The sequence below is a fragment of the Botrytis fragariae genome (assembly GCF_013461495.1).
Source record: "Botrytis fragariae strain BVB16 chromosome Unknown tig00000037, whole genome shotgun sequence".
NCBI lineage: Eukaryota > Fungi > Ascomycota > Leotiomycetes > Helotiales > Sclerotiniaceae > Botrytis > Botrytis fragariae.
Window position 1 is genome coordinate 563,904 of NW_023500990.1, and position 23,128 is coordinate 587,031.

The 23,128-nt window shown below is 42.9% G+C and overlaps 7 protein-coding genes across 7 annotated transcripts; 3 read left to right on the forward strand and 4 right to left on the reverse strand.

Moving 5' to 3' along the window:
- Positions 1-40: 40 nt before the first annotated feature.
- Positions 41-850, reverse strand: Bfra_011512ib (uncharacterized protein; the record flags this gene model as incomplete). Its single annotated transcript, XM_037341839.1, has 1 exon — positions 41-850. One exon carries the CDS (start codon positions 848-850, stop codon positions 41-43), a length of 810 nt encoding a protein of 269 aa, XP_037194696.1.
- A 523-nt stretch (positions 851-1,373) lies between these two features.
- Bfra_011513 (uncharacterized protein) lies at positions 1,374-3,001 on the reverse strand (the record flags this gene model as incomplete). Its single annotated transcript, XM_037341840.1, has 4 exons — positions 1,374-1,556; positions 1,764-2,266; positions 2,331-2,781; positions 2,834-3,001. 4 exons carry the CDS (start codon positions 2,999-3,001, stop codon positions 1,374-1,376), a joined length of 1,305 nt encoding a protein of 434 aa, XP_037194697.1.
- A 910-nt stretch (positions 3,002-3,911) lies between these two features.
- Positions 3,912-5,512, forward strand: Bfra_011514 (putative transcription factor c2h2 protein; the record flags this gene model as incomplete). The annotated part of the gene is made up of 4 exons (XM_037341841.1): positions 3,912-3,976; positions 4,023-4,475; positions 4,530-4,616; positions 4,732-5,512. 4 exons carry the CDS (start codon positions 3,912-3,914, stop codon positions 5,510-5,512), a joined length of 1,386 nt encoding a protein of 461 aa, XP_037194698.1.
- Positions 5,513-6,218: 706 nt separating this feature from the next.
- On the reverse strand, positions 6,219-7,730 carry Bfra_011515 (uncharacterized protein; the record flags this gene model as incomplete). Its single annotated transcript, XM_037341842.1, has 2 exons — positions 6,219-7,403; positions 7,503-7,730. 2 exons carry the CDS (start codon positions 7,728-7,730, stop codon positions 6,219-6,221), a joined length of 1,413 nt encoding a protein of 470 aa, XP_037194699.1.
- Positions 7,731-9,359: 1,629 nt separating this feature from the next.
- Bfra_011516 (putative glycoprotease family protein) lies at positions 9,360-10,724 on the reverse strand (the record flags this gene model as incomplete). Its single annotated transcript, XM_037341843.1, has 1 exon — positions 9,360-10,724. One exon carries the CDS (start codon positions 10,722-10,724, stop codon positions 9,360-9,362), a length of 1,365 nt encoding a protein of 454 aa, XP_037194700.1.
- Positions 10,725-11,181: 457 nt separating this feature from the next.
- On the forward strand, positions 11,182-13,286 carry Bfra_011517 (uncharacterized protein; the record flags this gene model as incomplete). The annotated part of the gene is made up of 3 exons (XM_037341844.1): positions 11,182-11,862; positions 11,914-12,153; positions 12,204-13,286. 3 exons carry the CDS (start codon positions 11,182-11,184, stop codon positions 13,284-13,286), a joined length of 2,004 nt encoding a protein of 667 aa, XP_037194701.1.
- A 1,044-nt stretch (positions 13,287-14,330) lies between these two features.
- Bfra_011518 (putative ankyrin repeat domain containing protein) lies at positions 14,331-17,396 on the forward strand (the record flags this gene model as incomplete). The annotated part of the gene is made up of 1 exon (XM_037341845.1): positions 14,331-17,396. One exon carries the CDS (start codon positions 14,331-14,333, stop codon positions 17,394-17,396), a length of 3,066 nt encoding a protein of 1,021 aa, XP_037194702.1.
- Between the last annotated feature and the right edge of the window lie 5,732 nt (positions 17,397-23,128).

Here is a 23,128-nt window from a genome sequence, read left to right on the forward strand (position 1 = left end):
AAGAATCACTGGCAGCTGGTATCTCGAAGAACGCTGTGGTCTACCTCTTTTTATAAGGAGTAGCATCCTCCACATCCGCCATTGCATCATCCAATTTTCTCTTGAAGCTTGTTAGTCTCCCCTTTAGCTTTGTGTTATCATCAATCAAAGCCGCATGTTCATTCTCGAAGCTCTCGGTTTGACGGTCCAGGTTTACTAGAGCCTCGTCTCTCTCTGTTTTGCATGCCTTCAGTTCCTTCTTCAATGCGAAAACGCGCTCCCGGTATGTCTTGTCTTTCTTCTTGAGGGAAGTCAAGATATTGAGAGCTCTATCCGTGGAGTTGCGTGAATCCTCTAGGCTGTTGGTGAAATCCTCCAGCTGACTCTTATTATCTCTGATTCGTCCCACCTCCTCCCTAAGTTCTGAAAGCTCAGCCTCATTCTTGTCGACGTCACAAATTAATTCGTTGTTTGCAGCCTCTAACTTCTTATTATCCGCTATCAATTTCACAATTTCGAGCTGTGGATCTTCGTTTTGGTGGTGGGTATTGGTGGTGGCATCCTCAACCTCTTCAGGCGTATCTCTTACTTGCTCGAAAAGTTGATGCGGGCCACTCGATCCCCCTGTTCCCCCCTTTCTGTCATTAAACTCTTGCAAACGCTGAAGTACCCTTGGTATGATACGGAGACATTCTCTATTTTTCTCATCATCATTAACACGTCGCAAGTATCTGTGAATGCGTAATAGCTTTTCTTTGACCAGGGGCAATTTGGAAGGTGCAATGTCTTGCTTATTATCTCTGATAGCTTGAACTTTAGCGCCATCTTCTCGAGCTACAATGCCTTCCATATTCAAAATATTTTCAATCATTTCGCGCTGGCTTTTACTGTAGCGCAATTTAACGATGAGGTTATCTATCGACATGAGGCAGATTTCGGATTACTTGATCGATGTGAAAGTCGGCGAATGATTCAATGGTAAAGATCTAAAGTCAAAAAGTCAATATTGATCTTTATGGAGTGAAATATTTGCTTTACCAACCTGATTAGTGGTATGAGGAAATTGGGATCTGAGAGCGGACGAGAGTCTTGTCTGAGGGATCAATCTTGTATATACATTGGCTGAAATTTGGCGGCGTATGATATGTATGAGAAAGAAATTGTATGGTAGATCGATAGTGAGTTTTTGGTGTCCTGAAGTCTCTAAAGAGTATTTATTTCCCAAGAGAGATATTATCTTCAGAATTCTCGGAATGGCGCAAAGTGAATCGGTGTCATCAAAGGCGGGGTCAAGTTCAGTCCACAACATATACCTGCAATTGCACTCTCCACCAAAGAAAAAATCTTTTGATCAGATTCATATCAACTATGCTTGTTGCCTTTCAAAATTATGTTTATATGAGCTTCTCCCATTGATGGTATGTAATATTCTGTATAGAAATGCCTTTCCCAGCGGTGATCACAAATCGCAAAAAGATAGAGACGCGATTCTTAGCAAGTAACAATAATGATCGCTTAACTCCATAAACTTCTGCCACCAATTCCAAGTGATAACCTAGCAGTGCCGTGAATGAGCCCTAATGAGAAATCAGTATGGGTAAGAAAGATCTTGTGATCTCAACAACACTCACTTCAAATAAAAAAGATCTCCGAGGTTTTTTCCGAAATTTAAATCTAATATCCCACAAGTTCGGAATGCTACTCATGACACCAAGCGAGTTAGTTCACTGTAGTTTAAAGCCTCTTTGGTATTGTGCCTGACATGTGCTTGACGGAAGACTTACCCAGGCCTCCTTGAATGCCCTCAAGATGATTATGTCACATCTTTTTGGCCAATCATTCTCCTCAAAGAAGTTCTTGCCAAGCTGAAACTCCTTCCTAACTCGGCGCTTGATCATGGAAGCTTTTGCTGTTCGTTTATGACTGAGATACATCTGGTTCGTGGTAGTAATCAGAGCTTGTCGAATTTCTTCCATGCCAGGGGCTTGAAATCTTGACATTGGTTCAGGCATACTACCATTACTGATGGCCCTCTTGCAGCTCTCTGGACTAACGGAGTCATCAGAATTGAATGGAAGTTGGCTGGTGGCCTGCTGAAGTTGAGCTTCCTCTTCAACCTTTGCCTGAGATTCTGCTGCAGCTTTTGCCTGGGACTCTGCTTCATATTCGGCTTGAACTTTTGCTTTAAATTCTGCTTTCTTGATCGCTGTTATCCGCGCTGCCTCCACAACTGCTTCTGCTTGTTTCCGTGCTTCTTCTTCCCCTGCTTTTTGATGGCGCAAAATAGCTTTTATAATTCGAAGTCAGAATCAATTAAGATATGATGATAAAAAGAATCCTGATGTACTCACAAAGTCGCATTTCTTCTTCCATATCTAGTGAAGGTCGCGCATTCAAAGTTAGATATTCTTTGCTCACTTGAAGAATTAAGGTCAACTCCCCCGACTCTCTTGTTACAATCCGCGCTCTTTTGGTCCCGTCGAAAAATGAACCTTCGATTGTATGAATCGGAATGGAAATTATGAGCTTTCTTGACTTCTTCTTAAGGATTCTTGAGCCTCTCATTTTGGCCGCATTGGATTTGCTGTTATGAATATTGGAAAATTTGACAAATGGTCGAGATAGATCGACTGAAGTATGAGGAGACGATTCAGCCATTGCTCGGGAGTGGTGATACTTGTCCACGCTCAGTTCAAGAGCAGCAAAACAAGCTCGAATCTTATTATAATCAGAGCTCAATTCTTGCCAGTGATTGAAGAGATCACCAGATAGAGATTCTGCGCTGAAGTAATTCAGCTTGGCCTGAAAAAAATTAGTATTACAGTCCCATTGCCGGAGAGCCCCACAAACAAACCTGAAAATTTTGAAACTCAACGCAAGACTGTTTGAAAATCCAAATCATCCGCATAAGTTCTGGAAACTCCACTGCTTTCTCTTCTATGTCCCTTAGGATACGAAGTCGCTCTTGCCACTGCTCGACAAGCTCATTATATGAAGCTAAAAATGAAGTAAAGTTGTTCATGGCCGGTAGTACGGACAAGTTGTCCGTCAGCAAGAAACTGGGAGAGGTTTGTGACAGCTTTCTGAAATCTAAACTCAGATTTCAATTTCAATTAAGATGTGCATGGTCATGTATTCACTATATCTTTCGAGATCATTCGATTGCCCCGCGCTATTATGGATTGAGACGACGAGCAACAATGCCATGCAGTCCAAGGAAGGAGTATCATAGAGCCTTGTCAAATTATAGAACTTAGCTACTACTTCGAAACATGATTGTATTAGGAGAAATTATTTGAAGTGAATAGTCGATTTAAAGCCAAACCGACTAAAATGTTTTGGTACCTTTCGCTGTCTCCGTGATCCATTGCGCATATGCGACCAAGTATCAACTCAAACATATCTCCAGAACAACAACTTGTTGGGACTCTCTGGCAGTATGCGAACCGCAATGCACCAACTGCATAAGACATTAAATCTCGAACTACGTCATGATAGTTGAGGAGTCCAACATTTAGACCCGTGGAAATATTGAGTACCTACCTACGTAGTTTTCTTAGAACAACAACGAGCAATTGCAGTGACAAATGGAAACTCACGTATGGTACTTCAACAAGAATGCTGACTTAATATCTCACAACCTACCAAGATTATGCATGTGACCCTTTTAGGAAGTGGAATACACGTGATCTATGCAAGCCTCCCAATGTTCTTGTAGGGCTTGGCCCGTCTTCTGCATCCATGCCGTCGCCCCATTGCAGGGTCTGTCTTCAACATAATAATTATAAGATACCAGCTTGTTCCCACTACCATTTCTCGAAGTTTTGGCACTCATTTTTCTCTTCTTACGCAGAACTTCGTTCACCGATCAAACTCGCTTGCTCGCCTCATTTTTTTGTGGCTGCTTATTTTCGCAACTTCTCTCCAATTAGATGGAGACCAACGCCGGAAGCCCTGCAGGGCGACTTCTTACTTTGGAATCATTGGATTATTCCAGGTGAGTGGCCAAAAAAAAAGACACGCTAATTTTAGGGCTACTCCAGACAATGTAATCAAGCGTACGACTTCGGTGCTGCAGCAGATCATAATGCCGAACTCTTTAGGGGACAGAATAACGATATTGACGAGCAATCATACGACTTCGGTGCTGCCGCAGATTATAATACCGATCTTTTGAAGAGAAAGAATAGTGAAAGTTATGAGCTAGCATTACCAGCATTCTTGAACACTACACTATTGAGCACTTCATATGCTGCTACGCTTGTACCAGAGCCTCAAGATTATATGCCGATCGACTTCAATTCAGGCGACTGGAACGAACTTTCTCCGGCAGAACCTAATGTCGAGGTTTCGATGACTGGCTTCATAGAAGCTGGTAATATAAGTAAACAGTTTTCACCGACTCCATTCGTCAATAATGAGAAAATTCCTGGCCAGATAGCCACTGCACCATTAGTTTTACCAAGTCCCCAAACATTATCAGGAGCAACCGATGGGTAAGTAGCAATGACATGTAAAACCGGGATTGTTGCTAAAACTTAAAATATCAGATCTCACGAGGTTCCTCTCAGAGGGCTAGAGGGCAGATTGAGTTGCCACCACCCAGGGTGCAACAAGAGTTTCCCGCGCGATTATGAGTAAGTAACTTGACTCGTTGCAGTAATATCGTTCTTCATCTACCTACTCATTGATATTTCCGATTTTCCTGGCATCATAAAAATCGAACGCATAGCTAATGAAATATTTTTCAAGACGCCAGCGACATATGAAGAATATCCACTTGCAAAACTTCCAGGTAGTCTGTCCAGTTTATGGGTGTCATCGAACTACGAAGCCATTCAAAAGAGCAGACAAGTTCATGGAACACTTCCGAAAACATGATAGCTCGCGAAGTTATCGGTGCCTTATTGAGAATTGCCAGTCTGCACCCTTTGATATCCCAGGATTAATTGATCATCTCACCAAGAGTCATTATGCAGGCGACGATGCCCAACCCAATCTTGAATTCATCAATAAGAAAGTCTTAGGAACCCGTTCCATTCCATTCTGGCTTCATCGTTTGTGTTTGAGCAGTCTTGATGTTTGCCCGTTGGCACCAATTGGCTGTACTTATCGACTCACAGCTGATGATGAAGATCTCGACCACAAGCGCGTGATGCAACAGCACATTCTCACCCATCAACTTTCTGATCGCCGTCAAGGATCGGAGCTTCTGAGAAACTTCTTCACAGGTAATGATCGTCAATATCTAGACGATGGAACAAAAAATTGCATGTTATGTTCGTTCCAGGTCAACGGCTGCTTTCACCGAGAGCTTTTTTTCAATCATATGGTGAAAGATCATTCTAAAGAAGAGCGTGGCTCTGTTTTGGAAGATACTTATCACAAAGTCATCAATTTCCTGTATCTGTGGCTCGGGCAACCGGGATGGAAACAATTGGATGCCATAGTACTTTCAAATGAGTGCAGAGAGGCTGGCTTTAGATTTGGGCGCTGGCAAGAAAACTTCCTTCTCCGTCTCGAGGAGTGTTAATTCGTAGCCTGGGATTAACTGGCGCGTTATACCCGCAACCTGCATTCGTCTTATGCACGACGGTTGTCTCATCATCGAAATGTTTCTTAGTTTTGAAATTGTGGAGCTATTCTGGTGCTTCAAGAGTACTCTGCCGGTGTCTAAACTTTTCCTAGTTTGATCTTCACTTCTACTCAATGCCCTTTCTTTATAGTGATTAGCATAAACGAGATATCACACTTCCCTATGTATCCAGTTTGATTAGTTATTTCGTTGGATGAATCTATTTTTCTGCGTTTCATAGCGATAAAAGCCAAAAAAAAGGAGGGGTTTCACATATTCTAGATTTCTTCATTTGCCTTTGGACATGTACTCAATGTTAGCTTGATAATACTATAGCATCTATTCTTAATCACTCTTGTTTGGAAGTCATGCATTTCGAATAGCCTGAATGCTAATTTTTTAGAAGATTCTCATTGCCAAGCCCTTTCATTATCATATGTATCTAGAGCTACAACAAATCCTCCCTTTAGTTCTCCAGATCGTTGGAAAAAAATGTGCCAGAATACTAATTGGCATCCCAAAAAGAAAGTGTAGAAACATGCTAAAGAAACAATGAAGAAATCTAAATAACCAGTATCTAGGAGAACGTTACAGCCAATGATAGTTCAATTTCTAAACAGGACCACCAGAAACAACCCCAAACAATACACCAAGTCCCTCAAAACTACATCCTCATGCGCTTCTCCGCTCTCATCTCTTTTTCATCTTCGGAGTCCAAGGATGGAGACACCAAGTTACCATGTTCATTGCCATGTCTTGTAGATTTGTCAATCGATTCTCCACCATCTCTATTATCTCCAGAATTTCCATCATTTCCAGCATCTTCACCCTCAACTTTCTCATCCTCCTTCGCAGAAGGCAAACAAGTACTCCGCGGATTATTTCCAATGACCTGATAATACCAGTTCTGATGCTGATAAGCATACCCATCCAGACCCTCTAGATCTCTCCTCAACCAAGTCATCCTCTCAACAGCAACACTGATAACCTCCTCCAAATTCTTGAAAAAAGATTTCTGAGATTCCTTAAATCCCCGCACGTCTTTCATCTCTTCTCCATTTTCGAATCTCTCCGTAGCAACCAGGAAATTGATGATTTGTTGACGAACTTCGAAGAGGTATGGAAGATCGATGTCGACTGAATTCCAGCGAGCAGCATTGGGACTGGCGTCTCCGCTAGACATGAAAACGCTGTAGAGACGCTGGTAGTCAGAGGTAAGTTTGAAGAGTCTATCTCGGAGCTCTTCGGCTTTTTCGGAGGGAATGTAATCGAAGGTATTAGTGGGATCTACTACCGGTGGTTGTGCAGCGGAGTTGATGTTGGGATGTGGAACATCTTGTGTTGATCGAGGGTTTTGTGGGACAGCTGGTGTTAATAAGGGTTGCCTTGTAGCCGAGCTGATGTTGGCAGTTAAATTAGCCTGCGATGGTATAGGAAGGTGAGGAGCAGATTTGATTTTCGCAGGTTGTCTAGCCTCTGATGATGAAGAAAACTGTAGAGCATACGTCTTGTTTGGTTTTGGAGCAGCTGGTGCCAATGGAGGGAGTCGTTGGGTGGACCTATTGATGGTTGGTGGGACAGCATGTGCTAAGGGAGGGGGTCGTTGCTGATTATAGCTGACCTGATTCATTCTTGAGCTTGCTCCTCGAGGATTTGGAGTAGGAGTGAAAAGACGGGAACCATGGCTGTCTCTATCACCATCCCTTGCATAACTTTGCGGCTTCCAGATGTCTGGACCCAAGGGATTGGCATGAGCTGCACTATCATTCCTAGTATTGCTATATCTCGCGCAGCTCTGTGGTCTCCAGATATTCTGTGGTAGAGAGCTGTCATGAACTGGACTCAAAGGCTATCCTGGAAGTGGTTGCCATTTGAAGGGATCGGCAAAAATATTTCGTGGATTGAGCCTCTGAGATGGCAGAGTTGGTAGATTGAAAGGACGTATAACCTCTGAGTTATGTCCTGTGGCAACGTCTCGGACATTTTGTTGGTCATCATTGACAGATGATTGTTGTGGAGTGTTATCGAAGATAAGAGGTGCAGCAGGTAGCCTTTCATCAGGCTGAGCTGTGACGGGAGGAGGTTTCTTTGGTCCAGATGATGATGGAACTGTGGGTTTTCCTGATAGAGAATCTTTCCTATCCTTTTGAGAGCCAGAGCCAGGTGGTGTAGGCATTTTAGTCGGTATATGGTACAAAACAGGCGAACTCTATAACAAATGAGAGCATTAGCCAAAGAACTCGAAGACAATTGTCTGTTAGGTTGATTGAGGGAAGGATTAATAAAATTACCTAAATGTACAACTTGCTGTAATGCTGTAGGATAGAAAATGTGTGGTTCCGAAAGCTGCTTTTGTAGACAGAAAATAAAAACTAATCACAAATTGTGCATTCTGTGCTCGGGAAGAGGGCCTAATATAGACAGATTCGAGTCAAGTTTAAACATTAGTATCATGATGGTGAATGATTTCTTCATCTTGGGAGTACTTCGGCAATTTTATAAAGAAATGAGTAGATAGACAGATGATTCGATTCGAATTTACTACCACTACTATGGATAAATGTGCAACTATACGGAGAAATGAGCAATCGAATGAGGAAATGAGATGATGAAATCTCATATCCAATGTGAAAGTAGCAAGGAAGATCTAACTAGATGATTTTTCAAAACACTAGCATCAGTTTCTTTGAAGTAGTCGGCCGCTTAAAGAGCCGACTATTATTGTTAGTGCCCGTCTAGTTTGATAAAATCTGAATTATTAGGTGTACAGATCTTATATATGCAGAAAGCATAAGGCTATATTGTCTGATATCTATAAGAAGGAAGAACTACTGAGTAAAGTGATCCAGATATATAGCCAGTCCTAGTCACATAAGTTCATTCTTACTCATACAAATTATCACTTGCGCAAACTCTGCAGAGATGTTGTGATGTTTCCCAAATAGTTTGCTCTGAGTCAATCTATAAACTTCGGGTTGGCAAAATAGATGCTAATGGCAAAAGGCAAACAATCATAACAAAGACAACAAAAGACTGCAGCAAGACGACTTGACCATATTTTGAGTCCATAGATAACAATGACAATCAGGACAAATCTATGAATACTTCATGGAGGGAATGCTCCATTTAGAATTAATTAGTTCAAGAAATGCTCACAACGATATCAGACCTACTGTTCACACCGATCTCTCCTTAGACCTCCCACTATCTTTTTAGACGAGGATGTCAAACCCAAACAAACCCTTCAATAATGAACTACCTTTACTAATAACAAACAAATTCACTCCACCAGCCCTCTGTTTTTTAATTAACAATCATCCAACACCCTAAAGTGAGTAATAATTGCACAAAAAGAGCTATCAAGGATAATGCAAACCACACTGGAACTTGGGAGCTGGTATTATGCAAACTATATCTCCGTTCTACCAAATCCTGTATCCACCTTCTTAAAATGGGACCTGCTAATCTCTTTGCTCAACAGAGGGTTGAGTTTGCTTTTGCACATCAAACAGGACCGCTGATTTACACTTTGTGAATTAAGCTACCTATCGTTGAGCATCTTTCAAAACTTGAAGGGGAGGAGGGGGTGGGGGCGTTTTAGATACTGTTACATCGATCAAAGAGGTTCTGAAGCTTGATAGAAAGTCAAAACTCGGTAAGGAGAAGATGTCCAAGGGAAGACGAGGCAGAAGCTGAGGAGATATCAAAATGCAATTTCGGCGCAGATCTTTTGACATCGACGCTCGGGAGATAAGATCGCCATACGATTGAAGAACGGCGACAGAAGGAGAATTTGACAGCTAACCTAAACAATTTCATTCTTCCAGCCATCTAAACCAAGTATTCCGCCTTCGGTTCTGGGGTCAATTGGCCATTTTCTAGCCGCCAGTATATCCAAATCGCTCCTCCAGCCAGCTTCCCACATTTCGATACCTGTCCACCCAATCATAGCTGCATTGTCTGTACAGAATCTTGGAGGTGGAAATACCAACCTCATATTCTTGTGCCCCCAAACATCTAGTAATGACCTCAATATATACTTCAGATATTGATTTGCAGCAACACCTCCTGAGACAACGAGGGTTTTTGTTTCCTTCAAATCTGGGCGCTCAAGATTTAGAATCACTCTAGAAGCGAGGTGTTCAAATGCGATTCTCATAGTCTCTTGAGCAAGTAATCTCCTTTCTACAACATCCATTTCTGGGTTTCGGTTCATAATGCGCTTAATTTGGCTTCCGACACCAGAAAGCGAGAATTCTGAATTGTAAGATTTTAATGGACGATGACCAGTACTCATGTAGGGAGGTGTTAATGTCCATTCATATTTTGTTGGCCTTGGAATCTGTGCAATACTCTTTTGAGAGGGCTCGTAATCATAGGTGGAATTGGGATTGGGAAATGCGAATTCTTCCATGACACGTCCATACATGACATCCGATGCAGACCCAATTACCGAAGCTGGTAAAATATCTCGTGCTGTTTTGTCAACCATGTCTCCAACCGCAAGATCCGAGGTTGTTGCCAAGATTTCGTGGTCGCAAAGTTGACGAGAATGGACAAGCATGGTATGTCCACCAGAAACCAACAAAGAGAGGAACGGATAGGCAGGATCATTCTCATACTTTTCGTTTTCAGTTTTGTTTCCCGCTTCAAGGGCGGATACCATTCGTGGCGTTAGAGCATGGGCCTGCATATGGTTCACACCTAATAGAGGGATTTGCCATGCCACAGCCAAACCTTTCGCAGTATCAATACCAGTGATGAGATTCGCTCGCATCCCTGGGCCTCGGGTTACGGTGATGAAATCTGGCTTTTTGTATAACTTGGATCCATGATGTGATGCGACGGCTATAGTGTTCTCAAATGATGCATCTGTGGATTCTTGTCGAGGTAAAGTCCTAATAGCTTCTTTCACCAATTGCGCTAAATTCTTCTGATGAGACTCATGTGCTGCGATAGGCCACACTCCCCCAAATGATCTGTTGTCCGATGTAACCTTGGAATTGAAGTGTAAGGTGGCAGAATTATTTGCATGCTTCTCTACAATGGAGACGCTTGTATCATCGCACGAAGTCTCAATCGCCAGCGTCAGGAGAGATCGTTTGGGGGTGCGACATAATGAGCTCTTCGTGTTGCAAACACGCCTGAAAAGGGGACATAGTGACTTCATAAAGTACAAGTCCAAATCTGAGGTAATATTGAAGGTCGATCTTGAGAATAGAGTAGAGGCTCGGAGCAAAGATAAGTTCAGGTAAGGCTGAGCCTGAGCCTGATATCTTGAGCCACAGAATGCTGGTGGGGTAGCTTCAGCCACAACCAAGCTTTCCACGTACGGAGTGTTAGCTCCGCAAAATTCACAAGTTCAAACAACATAAACAAAGCCGACCGACGGCATCGTCATCAGAGGCAATACAGCCTCGTTCAGCCTCGCAGTAATATAGAGGCAATTGCCTTTCTTGATTTATTGGAAAATACCTGTATTTACATTCAGATACTGGTATCATCACCATTGGTGTCACCTTTGAGAAGGTCGATAAATATATTTCGAGCCCGAGAATGATCAGAGTCAAACGATATCCTTTACCTAGCCAGGTAATTACTGCGACGAAACCAAACAAAAGATTATGATGCGTAATGAGGAACCTCTGGTTTCCCAAATCTTGAGTGATTCATCACTTCACAATGAACCCGATGACATACGATCAAAAGCAAAGGAAAAGACCAAACGCCTGTTGAGGATTGACGGTAGCAATTTCACTTCCAAAGATAATGAAGAGGACGAATTTTTCGACGCTGTAGTGGAAGAGATCAATCGGAGCCCAGCTTTTGACGCAGACAAGGTACTAAATACCTCCAGATTGGGAAATGGATCGCGAGTAGAAAGAACCAAAAACGTCCTGCAGGGGACTGCAGACGCTATAGCTCACCCTATCGCGTCAATCAAATCGAAAGCCACAAGACAGACTGCGGGGAAACTGGCCAAAAGTCGGCCATATCTCTCAAATCAAGCAAACTTTGACTTCCTTGAAGCCCACGATGGTTTACAGCAAGCCAAGGACGCTCAACATGCTGGCAATGATGAGGATGCGATTGAGGACCATCTAAATAACATTGACTACTTCGAAAAGAGGGTTGACAAAATCCAGCGAACTCGAGAGGAAATGCGTGTTGCTTGGGTTACCGCCAGACATGTTCACCGTGTTCGAGCTGTTGATAATATTCCTACACCATTCCCGCCCATTCAACATTTTGAAAGGAAAGACGATCATGGGTTCACAGAATTTAATTGGGAAAAATGGATTGGATATGTGAGTCTGCACAGTTTTGAAATCATCAACCTCATTCTAAGTAATCAATAGAAACTTCTTCATGGCTCACGCCCTTTCGCCGCGCAATACATCGATGATTTTGAAGAACTTCCCTTCGATATCGACACTCTCCGCAGACACGTAGAAAGACTGATCATAGTTAGTGCTCCATTGCAGGAATTCGCAGTAGATATCAGGAAGATTTACCGATGGGAGGACCAATGGCGAACATCTAAATGGTTGATATCATATCTATTGCTTTGGTACACATCATACATCATGTCATTCTTGGTAAGTAAGCTTCGGATACACATTATCTTCTCTAACCTTTTTGTGTTCAGTATGCGTATATTGTCTACGCGACTGCAAAGAACTACTATTACCCATCATCGGTGTCCGCGTTGCGGGATGAATTTTCAAGAAATATTGATCGAGGAACTACAGCTCTGAAGGCCGGAGAGCTCATGGGCCAGCATGGAAACAAAGACTGGCTAGGCCCTCTTTTGGACAAACTCGGCCCATATCTACAGTTACAAATTGCGGATTTGGCCAACTTACTTGAGGTCTACGACAGTTTCATTCACTTTCGCCGCCCGAAGAACACATTTCACTCTCTTTTCCTCTTTTTAGCCGTGTTTCTACTTAGTGCATGTGCTTCAATGCAGTTCACCATGAAGGTATTCTGGTTTGTGGTCGGTCTTATATTTTTTGGTTGCTGGCCTATCAGCTCTTTATATCCCCGGTATCGCCTGCTTGTTTCGCCGCTCAAGTGGGCTTTTTGGGATATTCCCACGTACCCAGAATGGTCTATCCAATATCTTCAGGAACGTGCTTCTTCTGCCTTAAAAGAAATCAACCAGCACGCATTGGGGAATCCAACTGACCGATTCGGAAGTCCGGAGGTGATGGTGGGGCCAGTGGGCAACGATGCGAATAGTCCCAAAGCCGAGACGATGTATTTTCGAGCTTTTGGTTTGGGCACTATGCATGAAGAATCTAAAGATCTTCTGTCATTTCGTTGCACTTTGCATCATGTCCCAGGACATCTCATAATTTCTACCAAAACTATTCGTTTTGAAGCTTTAGTTTCTAACGTATTGCCCTGCAAAACGTTCAATAAACCATACAGTGAGTTGATCGAAATGTCAAAACAACAGACGAAGGAATTGCTATTAGCTCCACTCGCGAAAATGACTATCGGAAAAGATAAACTAGAGCTGAAGTTTCGTGGGGAAGCTGGTGGCGATATGCACAGTGCGAGACAAAATGGGCACGTGGTTGTACTACTCGAAAATATGAGGGGAAGGGATAAGGCATTCAATAGTATTGTAGGCTTCAGCGGAGTGAGATGGCAGTGTTTGCAAAAGGCATCGGGAAAACTTGCTGAAATGGAGAATGAATCTTCGAATGCGAGCCCTACTTAGCGCATTTTGCATTTTTTACACGAACATCGGCGATTGCGTTAGGGCCTGAGCTAATCATAACTCCGACCGTTTTTATATAATCTCAGCTTCTTCATTTTCTATTCAGTACTAGTCCTCCTTTTTACAATCTCACTACGGTCGTTCCAGGAAGAAATTTGACACTCGCCGACTATACGCAACCACACAGACTTACACGATTTCACGCATGATTGGACCGGGCGTTGACTAATTGAAATAATGGATTTGATGCTTGATCGCTGTTTGCCATTGAACCGATATTTGAATAATTTGATGGACTTCATGATTGGACTTTAAAAATTCTAGGAAATTGTGATTTGGATCTGACTGAACGGCTGTAGCTCCATCACAATCGAAATGAAGCAGTGGCGGGACGGTACATATGTAACATGATACTTGAAATTGCGAATCATCTTATCATGGTATCAACCAATTGCTAATGAATCTCCATCTCTTGAAAACGAACCAGCCAACCGTTCCCCAACAAGTACTTTAAGTGAACATTGGACCCTGAGCTTTTCATGGTGTCCTTTTCTATGCCCTTCCTTGCATCTCGGTTGTATCCTTGCGCTGATTACCCACTTCGCGTACTTCAGCTCGTGCGATGGACTCCACTCTACCCCTAGTGGGCTAGACTTCGGTCTAAACCTGGACCTAAAATTGAGACTAAGAGATATCTGGGTAAAGATAGCCTATGGCAATACGAATTCAACCGTTCGGCGAGTCTATCACTGGTACTTCCATGATTATTTTCACTCAATAGCTTGGGCTTATATTAGAGTTTGCAGTTGTTGGTAATTCAGAGATAAAGATTTTAATAGCGATAACTGCAAATGGATCGAGCTCGTCAATTATTGGCGAATCAAATTCAAATATCTCGTGCTGTGAAGAGGTCTGAGGGCATAGTCCGGGGACTGTAACTCTACGAAATGATAATCATAAAGTCTCCCGTTCTCCACCTTCTATTGCTTTTTCTCTGAATACAGATTGGTCATTTACTCTCTTTTTCAATTCTCCCAAATCAGTATGAGCACACAGGCCGCTGCAGTGTCCAGGCAAAGAGCCGAGGCTGCTGAATACTCATTCGCTGAAGCTCTCTCATTAAGCTCCAAGGACTCTTTCCAACTTTTATCCAAAGGAGAATTGGGCTTACCACCATCTCCCAATAGTCCAAGTACCAATCACAACACATATAGCATTTTCCCCGAAAGAACATTAGCTGAAAAGACTCTTCCCGAAAAAACAATACCTAGAAATCTTGCGCCACCCCCGCAGCAAAAACAAATCATGGCACCACCAACGCCAAATTCCGGAAAGTTTTCCAAAGCACAAGCACAATGTATGCAGCTCTGCCTGAAGACGACAGCTCTCAGCGATCGCATTTCGGTTAGGGTCTTGGAATACCTTACCACGGTGAAAGAGCTACCTCAAGGTTTCGAAGCCCTCGCCCATGACTTTCTCGACACTTGTCACATCCTTTTTTCAATCGAAGCTGGGCTCGAAGAATGCAACCACCATGTACAAAACTTCCCTATCGAAATGATAACAGAGCTCGATCACAAGTTTCGAGCCACCCAAGCGAATTTCCAAGTGTTCTACCAATTGCTTGCTAAATTCCTTCAACATGAAAATGTTGGAAGTTTCAAGCGAGGTTGGGGAAAAATCTTCAGTAACACTCCTAATGATATTAGAAAAATGGCCGGCACATTGAGTAAAACAAGGGATGATTTGAGGATGAGCGCATTGGTCTTCCAATGGAGTTTGGGAAGTGATAAAATTGAGAAAGAGTTGGGTATTGGTTACCTTGGCTTAGCTGCGGCGCTCAATAGAATGGATGAAAAGGCTGGACGCAAACCCAGCAAGACTTCAGACAGCTCAAGTTCTACGCCAATCATGCCGTCGCCTCTTGGACTAGGAAACAGCGACGCTAGTAGCCATTACAGTGTTCAAGCACCACAAATGCCCCTTCCAAATTTCCCTCTGCCTCCACTACCCACCAACGGATGGCCCGGTAGATCATCTTCCAGTCAGCATCCGGAGTCAGTGGGAGATAGAGCATCTGCTAGAGATACTTCCTTGCTTCTGGGCTCAAATCTTCAACGGTATAATACGAATGGTGCTCATACTCCCATGAGTCCACAAACCGTTAATTCGCATGATTCCGGCGAGAGATCTTATACAGACTTAATCAATTCCTTTGATAACCATCAAATGAGCCATCACCTTGATGATGCCCGATCGCATACCGAGACTATCGAATCTGGCAGCCTCATCAAGGATGTCGATGGAATGATAATAAATCCTTCTCAGGCGATCCGACTTAAGGCAGATCCTGACAATATGCCACGTTGGAGTCCTCGAGGTAGTGCGGGCTCGAATACTGGACCTATGAAAGCTGCTTTGATTTCTGCTATTCGCGACAAAAACCACAAAGCCGTAGAGAAGTTATTGGACGGCGGTGTACCAGCAAATACAGGGTCAGAAGTCAATGCCCTTAAAGAGGCAATTCTAGCTCATGATGCGGAGAGTGTACGACTACTACTTACTTTTGGCGCCAACCCAAACGAACACGATAGAGATGGAGTTACACCTTTGAGAGCATCTGTCGATAAATCCTTTCTGGCTGGAGCTACCACACTTCTGAAATACGGAGCTGATCCTAACCTTGTTGCCGGTATCGACATGGAATCACCTCTTGCTGTATCAGTCATGCAGAACATGGTTGGCTTCTCACATCTCTTCTTGATTTATAATGGTGACGCCAATCTCGCTACTTCGAATGGTAATACGCTTCTCATCGCTTCTATCAACAAAAAGACATCTAAAAAATTCATGGAATTACTACTCAAATATGGAGCCAACCCCAATGCTAAAAGTAAGGAGGGAAAGACCGCTCTGTTTGAAGCCATTACATGTGGAAGAGCAGACATCGTCTCCATATTGTTAGAAAATGGAGCAGACCCCAATCTCCCAGGACCGAAACACATGCTCTGGCCTGCAACCTACCAAACCGCTTGTCTTCAATATCTCCTTACACACGGAGCAGATCCCAAAAAATGTCCAGGAATCATGGAATTGGCGACCAGTATCAACAATATCGAATCAGTCCGTACTCTCCTTACACATGGCGTTGATCCTAATGCTAAGAAAGATGGCGTTTACACTCCATTATGTACATCAATCCGAGACGATCGACCAGATATCTTCCAGCTCCTCCTTAGCAACAAAGCCGATCCCAACACCATGGCAAGTGAATATCCAGCTTGGAAATGTGTTACCCATAACCGAATTCAATTTCTCCCCGCTTTGGTAAGTGCCGGAGCAGATATTCATAGTCCCAAAGGTATTGCCGAAATGGCAGTAAGTTGCAATAACATGGAAGCACTCAATTGGCTTCTCGACCAAGGCGTAAACCCTAACGACAAATCTGCGAAGGGAATGTCACCACTCACAACCGCTATCCGCGAAGAACGCCTCGAAATGATTGATCTCCTCTTATTACGTGGAGCAGACGTCAATGTTCGAGGCCAAGACTGGCCCGTTTGTATGGCAGTTCGCAGTCCTCAAATTCTCAAACGCATTTTATCTGTAATGCCGGAACCTCGAGCTTACAAAGGAGTTCTGGAAATGGCAGTTCATGCAAATCAGTTAGAATCCGTTAAGTTGCTTCTTGCCGCTGGTGTATCGGTTGAAGACAAAAACGGCGGAGTCTTCTCGCCTCTCACAACAGCCATCCGCGAAGACCGCATTGAAATCGTCAAATACCTTCTCAATGAAGCGGGTGCAGATATCAATGCTCCTGGTGAGCATCTACCTATCGTCAAATCACTTCGTCGTTACCAGGGAGGCGCTACGGACATGATTGAATTATTATTGGACCATGGTGCAGATCCGAATAAAATCTACAGAGGCTGGAACGCAATTATGCAAGCGCTTGAAAATGGGGATGCGGAAATTCTAAAACTGGTGGCGGGAAAAGCGGGAGTTAATTTAGAGGCAAAGGATGAGATGGGGAGAACTGTCAGTGATATCGCGGCAAGCAGGGGATGGAATGAGGCGGTTACTATTTTGCACGACAACATGTCTTTGTGAGATTAAGATAGAGATTGAACTAGGGAACAGGGATTTTTGGATTTTTCCCAGTAGCTGGGCGTTTGGAATCGGAAATACTCGGCATTGTTTTGCATGGCTGAAAAGGTTAGGGTAGGGGCAGATGGAGCATTTATTTGTACATAGATCATTTTTGTGATCATTCTTTTGGACTACCATGATTACCCCTCTTCGATATATATCAATTTATATTCATTTCTAATATCTTAACATCTTATATTTTGAAGTTGACTTTTTCCAATATATTTTACTTCCGTCTATCTGACCGTCATACTGCAAAATCCATGTTGAAACCCAAACCCCATTAAAATCCCATACAATCCCATCCTCTTGGAATGACACCCAACACATATTAAAAACTCCACTTCTCACATTTGCATACCAACAGCCAGAAATTGATCGGCCAAAATTAAGATTGATTTTCCGATCGTCGTTGATCCATCCACGCATATCATCCACATCATCCACTTCATCTCCGAAACCTTGGACGTTTTCCTCGCCGAGCTCGCCTCTGGGTTATCATTCCTCCTGGCAGGGATTTTCTGGCTAATTCACCAAAACCCCGGATCAACCGAAGGAAAATCCATCCCTCTAGCGATGCGATGGATCCACAAAGAAGGCCTAGGCTTTTTTAGAATTTCGGAGCCCTGTGAGACGAGGGGTGTTAGCACGGTTAGGTGGTTCCTGTCACTTTGCATACCCACTTCACGGAGTGTTTGACAATTATTGGGGGTTTTCGGAGGATAGATTGAGAAGGGAAATTTTACTCGAGATTTTTTCTCTCTCTTGGGTTATTTGCGAGATGGAAAATGGTTAGTTGGATGGTTTGGTGGTTGGTTAGTTAGTTGGTTGGTATTTGATTGGTTGTGAGCCGGAAATCCCCGTGCTTAGTGGTCTCGTATTGTGTATTTGTGTTTAAAACGCTATGCAACGCCACATTGCTAAATTATGTGCGTGCTTGCTTTTGACGTGAATAATGCACGTAGCACGTGGCGAGTGAGCAAACGTGTGGGGGTGCATTCGATGGGGTGCAGAGTGGGATGGGTGTCAGCACTTAAAAATAACGGCAATATTCCGAGGGTTTTGGTTGGTGATTTGAGTTTGGGTTTTTGATATTGGAGGGGAGAGATGATGGGAAGATAGGTTGATGAGTTTGTTGTTTCTTATGGATCTACATATGGATGGAAGTAGTACTTTGTGAGTGAGGAGGAAGATGAAGATGAGTTTACCGGCTTGTCTTCAATAGATGTTAAGCGATGCAAGCAAGTGCATGTATCAGTATCAACCGATTTTTCATTATGGAATTCGAGGTTCTAGTGTAAAGGTCTCCTATCTACATGCGATTTTGGTAGTTGCAGGATAACCAAGCACATACATGTACTATCAAGCGAGATCGTATCGATGACTGTTATCAGGAGAAACGTCAAATTCTTCATCTGATCCCTTGGGGTAAAATGCAAGTGCGTTGGTGCGAGTTGCATGGACGAAGAGCAACACACGCCAGTGGGTGCATGGACATCTTGGCTATTTCCCGCCTTCCAAATATCTCAATACATCAACCTTCAATTGATTGACATCAAGATTTATGATTTCATTGTTTGTTCTGGAATGTTCTATCACACGAGATCGTAAAGCACTCCAATCAGTAACTAAAAAGAAATCTCGAAATTCAATTTTATTGGTGTCCCTCCAGTCTGTGCACCCTTAACCCAATACATCGATATAGTGCCATGATTTGCATGTGAAGCTTTCTGAACTACCGGGTAGTCTGCATGTCTACATTCCAAATAAAGTAGCGGGATCTACATTTGAACCGGCTCCGATGAACTCTATATTGCATTCTATTCCCGTCTAGCTTACCGTGTCCCTCGTCGATGAGAGTTAGATAGTTGATCTGGAGAAGAAACTAGGTCGTCTTGTGCATGGGGATCTCAAATATACGCACACCAAGATTCCGGGTGGCGAAGAGTTCAAGCGACAGGTTTAAAGAGCACTTTCTCGTGGGTGTGAGAGAATGGAGATGTCTGTTTTCAAGGGTTGTGAGGGATTGAGAAGTCTGATGAAATACAGAGATGGTGTTTCTGAGCAAGGCAAGTGATGAGTCTTTTACCTGATTAGATATATATGTGATTTGAAGTGAGATCCCGTGTCATCCTGTTATGTATCTCAACTTCTTGCGATAAGTTGACAGTATTATCAGAATAAGGAATAGCTAAATGCATCGAAAACAATAATATGCTACAAGCTTGAGGATTTCAAACAGGGGGAATTCTTGTTAGAGCCTCGTCTTTTCAATAACAGCCCAACTTCATTACATGTGTGATAGAGATTAAGATATAGATCAAATACCATCTGAACTCTCCCCAGCCAAAGATAGCAAACAGCAACACACACAATAAGTACATCAACTAGAGCACCGACAACAGACCTCAAATCACAACGCAACCAATTCACCAACCAAGTCACCAACCAAGTCACCAACCAAGTCACCAACCAAGTCACCAAAGGAAATTTGGTTTACTGTCACGAGTGAGGGTGGGCAATGCAACGATAGAATAAGGTGGTCGGTTAATTTACTACTTTACTGAGCGCATGTTGAATATTGAGTTATGAGGAGAGATGTAGAAGCAAAGTGTTCCAATGTTTGTATCTCCGTGGTCGTGCCTCATATTGAACAATGTGAAACCGTCATGAGAGTGAAGAAGGACCAGTGTAAATACTGCTTGATAGGAAGAATGGGTGGAAAAAATGATGATCTATTTGGTACTAGCCACGATCGTCTATTAGGTGGATATTGAGTGCAATTATGACTGAAGATATTCTGGCGATCAACATCGTTGATAGGTGAAATGTTGGAAGAGAGATATCTTTCTGCCATTAAGCCACTACGGCTGATCATCAAATCGAACTCTGTGTTGGTGCTGGCGTATATCTTATTATGCTGCTCTAAAGCAGGGTGTTCAATGATTCAAGAAAGGGAAAAAATATCATGTGGCTTTCTCGTTGGAGCAATAGCTGCTACGAGAGTCGAACCATAAGATGAAATTTAATATGAAGAGTAAGTGAAAGAATCATGCCTCAGCACGTACAAATGATCAATAGAATTTTATACGCCGAGAAATTCTGAGTCTGATCGTCGCTGAAAAGCCATGACTCATGAAGTGTGCACTTGAAGTGCTTCAATCATTTCTCAATTCTGCTTTGCATCAACCAATCAACTTGAACCAATTCACTCATCCACTATGATCCTCGAACCACTTCTGCACATGCAAGAAATCTTTACCAAAAACTTCCATCTCCCTCGTCCTTTTCCTCTTCCAAGCCTCCAACAACAATACTTTAACAGAATCAGACAATCCATCGTATCCATCTTTCAACAACTCACAGTCTATCCCACAAACTTCAGAACAAACCCCCATACATTCCCCACCCCAAAATAATTCTCGCTTCCAGAACCAGTAGTATTAATCATGTCTTCGCCACCCCTTTTCAACTTTTCAAAGTCCTGAGACAATAACAGGACAACCCCAATTAACAATCCCACTTCTCGATTCATTACACCACCATATTGATATCTCAGCCTGGAAAAATCCCTACTACTTCGGATACGCCGTTTTCTCGACCACGACGAAGGAAAAGTCGTGTGAAGGAAGATTGTGATTGTGTTGCTTCTGCGGGGTGAGAATGCTATGGGGATATTCATGAAGGGTTTTTGATATGAATATTGTGTCTTCTTCTTACTGAAAATTGGGAGGAGATACTGAGTATACGATTTGATACAGCGGAACTCCTCAGTTACCATCTCTTTCCAAAGAGTAATCGTCGGTCTTGGACGTGAAGGCCGTCGAGCCTATTACGTTTTGTTTTGTCAGCAATAACGAGCAGGAAACTTCCGCTCGTAGTCATAATCATGAAATTGAAGAATTGGATGACGATCCGGATTCAAAATGAGCGGGTTTGTCTTGTGAAGTCAAAGCATCTAAGGAGGTTGATTTAGATTTGCACAAGATGCGCAGTAGAAACAAAATTTTACCGAGCAGCATTCATCTTAGTTTCACTCAAGATTCCAGACTGGTCGATGCTTCTCGACATAAGTATTAAGCCTCCACAAAGCACGATAAAGGACTACCAGGAGAGCGACTTTTGGCAGCAATACGCGGGATATAAATTTCCTCGAATGTTTCAAGTTGGCGCATCTTGAAGTTCTCTGATTTCTCCGGACTATACTATCTTGGGAACTCAATTGTCATCGATAGTAATTGAAACTTTTATCTCATCTTCCGTAATAGCTGTGTTAGAAGCCGATCTTCGAGTTATGATACAGTCGAGTTTCTCTAGTGACGTCAATCTGGTAGCTAAAGCGTTCTCACTCCCTTCCCCAGAGTTCTCATGCATGTAAGTGGTTGCTGCTTTTAAGCTTCATCTCCAACATGAATTTCTGGTCCCTGAATTTGATAAAAGCTAATCGGACGTTCCGTGTAGCAAAGACATACACTCATCCACAATGACGAAGAACATATACCGACCTATCAAGATTTTTCAGAACTGACCCCGGCACCAGAGCTTTTGATGCATGCCCACTTGTTCGGAGCCAAACGATTTGGATAGCAACCAAATACTTTGCAATCAATCTGCCGCTGGACTTGTGTGATTCGCTGAGAACAGACTGCATTCATAGTTTTTAAGTGCTGATTTAGGGGCTGCACATGGCATCGGGTAGATATGCTGTCATCAGCCTCGTTGATGGACATGCTGCGCCAGGGTACCCATTTCAATGTGTTATTACCCAACAGAGGGTCGACAAGTACTGCCTTTGATGAATTTGGGAACTTCGTTCCGCCATGGAATAAGATAGATTGGCGGGCAGGAAGCACTTGTATTCAGAAGTGAATAGAAGAAAGAATATGGGATCAAATCTGTTGTTCCCGTATTTCGCGCTGACTTACCCTTCTAAAAGTTCTTGTACAGTGAAGAAAAGTTCTTGATGAAGGCAGATATTGTTAAGGGATAGGTTCTAAACATTTTTCTTCTAGTGTCCAGTGCCCTGGAGGGTGAGACTCTGGAATTCCTTGAATTTGAGATTGTATTTGGTGTCGCTTGATGCCCCTATCCAGATTCAGAGCACGTCAATGGGAGGAAATTTCATGTTTTTTCATGTCATTTCCAATATTGTGATTAGCATCTTAAGTTACTGGAACCACCAACACCTTGAACGATTCCTAGTATTTATAATCATTGTTACTCAAGTCCCCTTCACTTAGCTTCCCATATGTAACCATATGCATCCATTTCAGTATATGCAAGTATGCGAGACTGAAGATGGGGTTGAGCTAGGTGGTTAGTCTATGTTAATAGTGGTATTTATGTGAGACTAAATACCCGTAACGCCCAAAAGTTCGGATTGCGAGTAACTTGTATAGAATTCCATATCGTAAACAATGTTTCGTCATTTCAGCCATAAAATTGTGGATTTGATAACATAGTGAGGTTCATCGGTCCCGAGGTCTGTTTTGAGAGAAAGTTGATTGCACAGCCACACTCGAGCCAAGATTTCTCACCACCACACAGAAAAATACGTCATTGTGGCTCTTGCTGCTCCCAACCTACCACCAGTACAGGCTCTCCTCACATAAACAACAAGTAAATGACAAAGTGATGAATATCCCAGCCTGATATCATCTTCATTCAACTCGATATTTTTCCAAGGAAGGAAC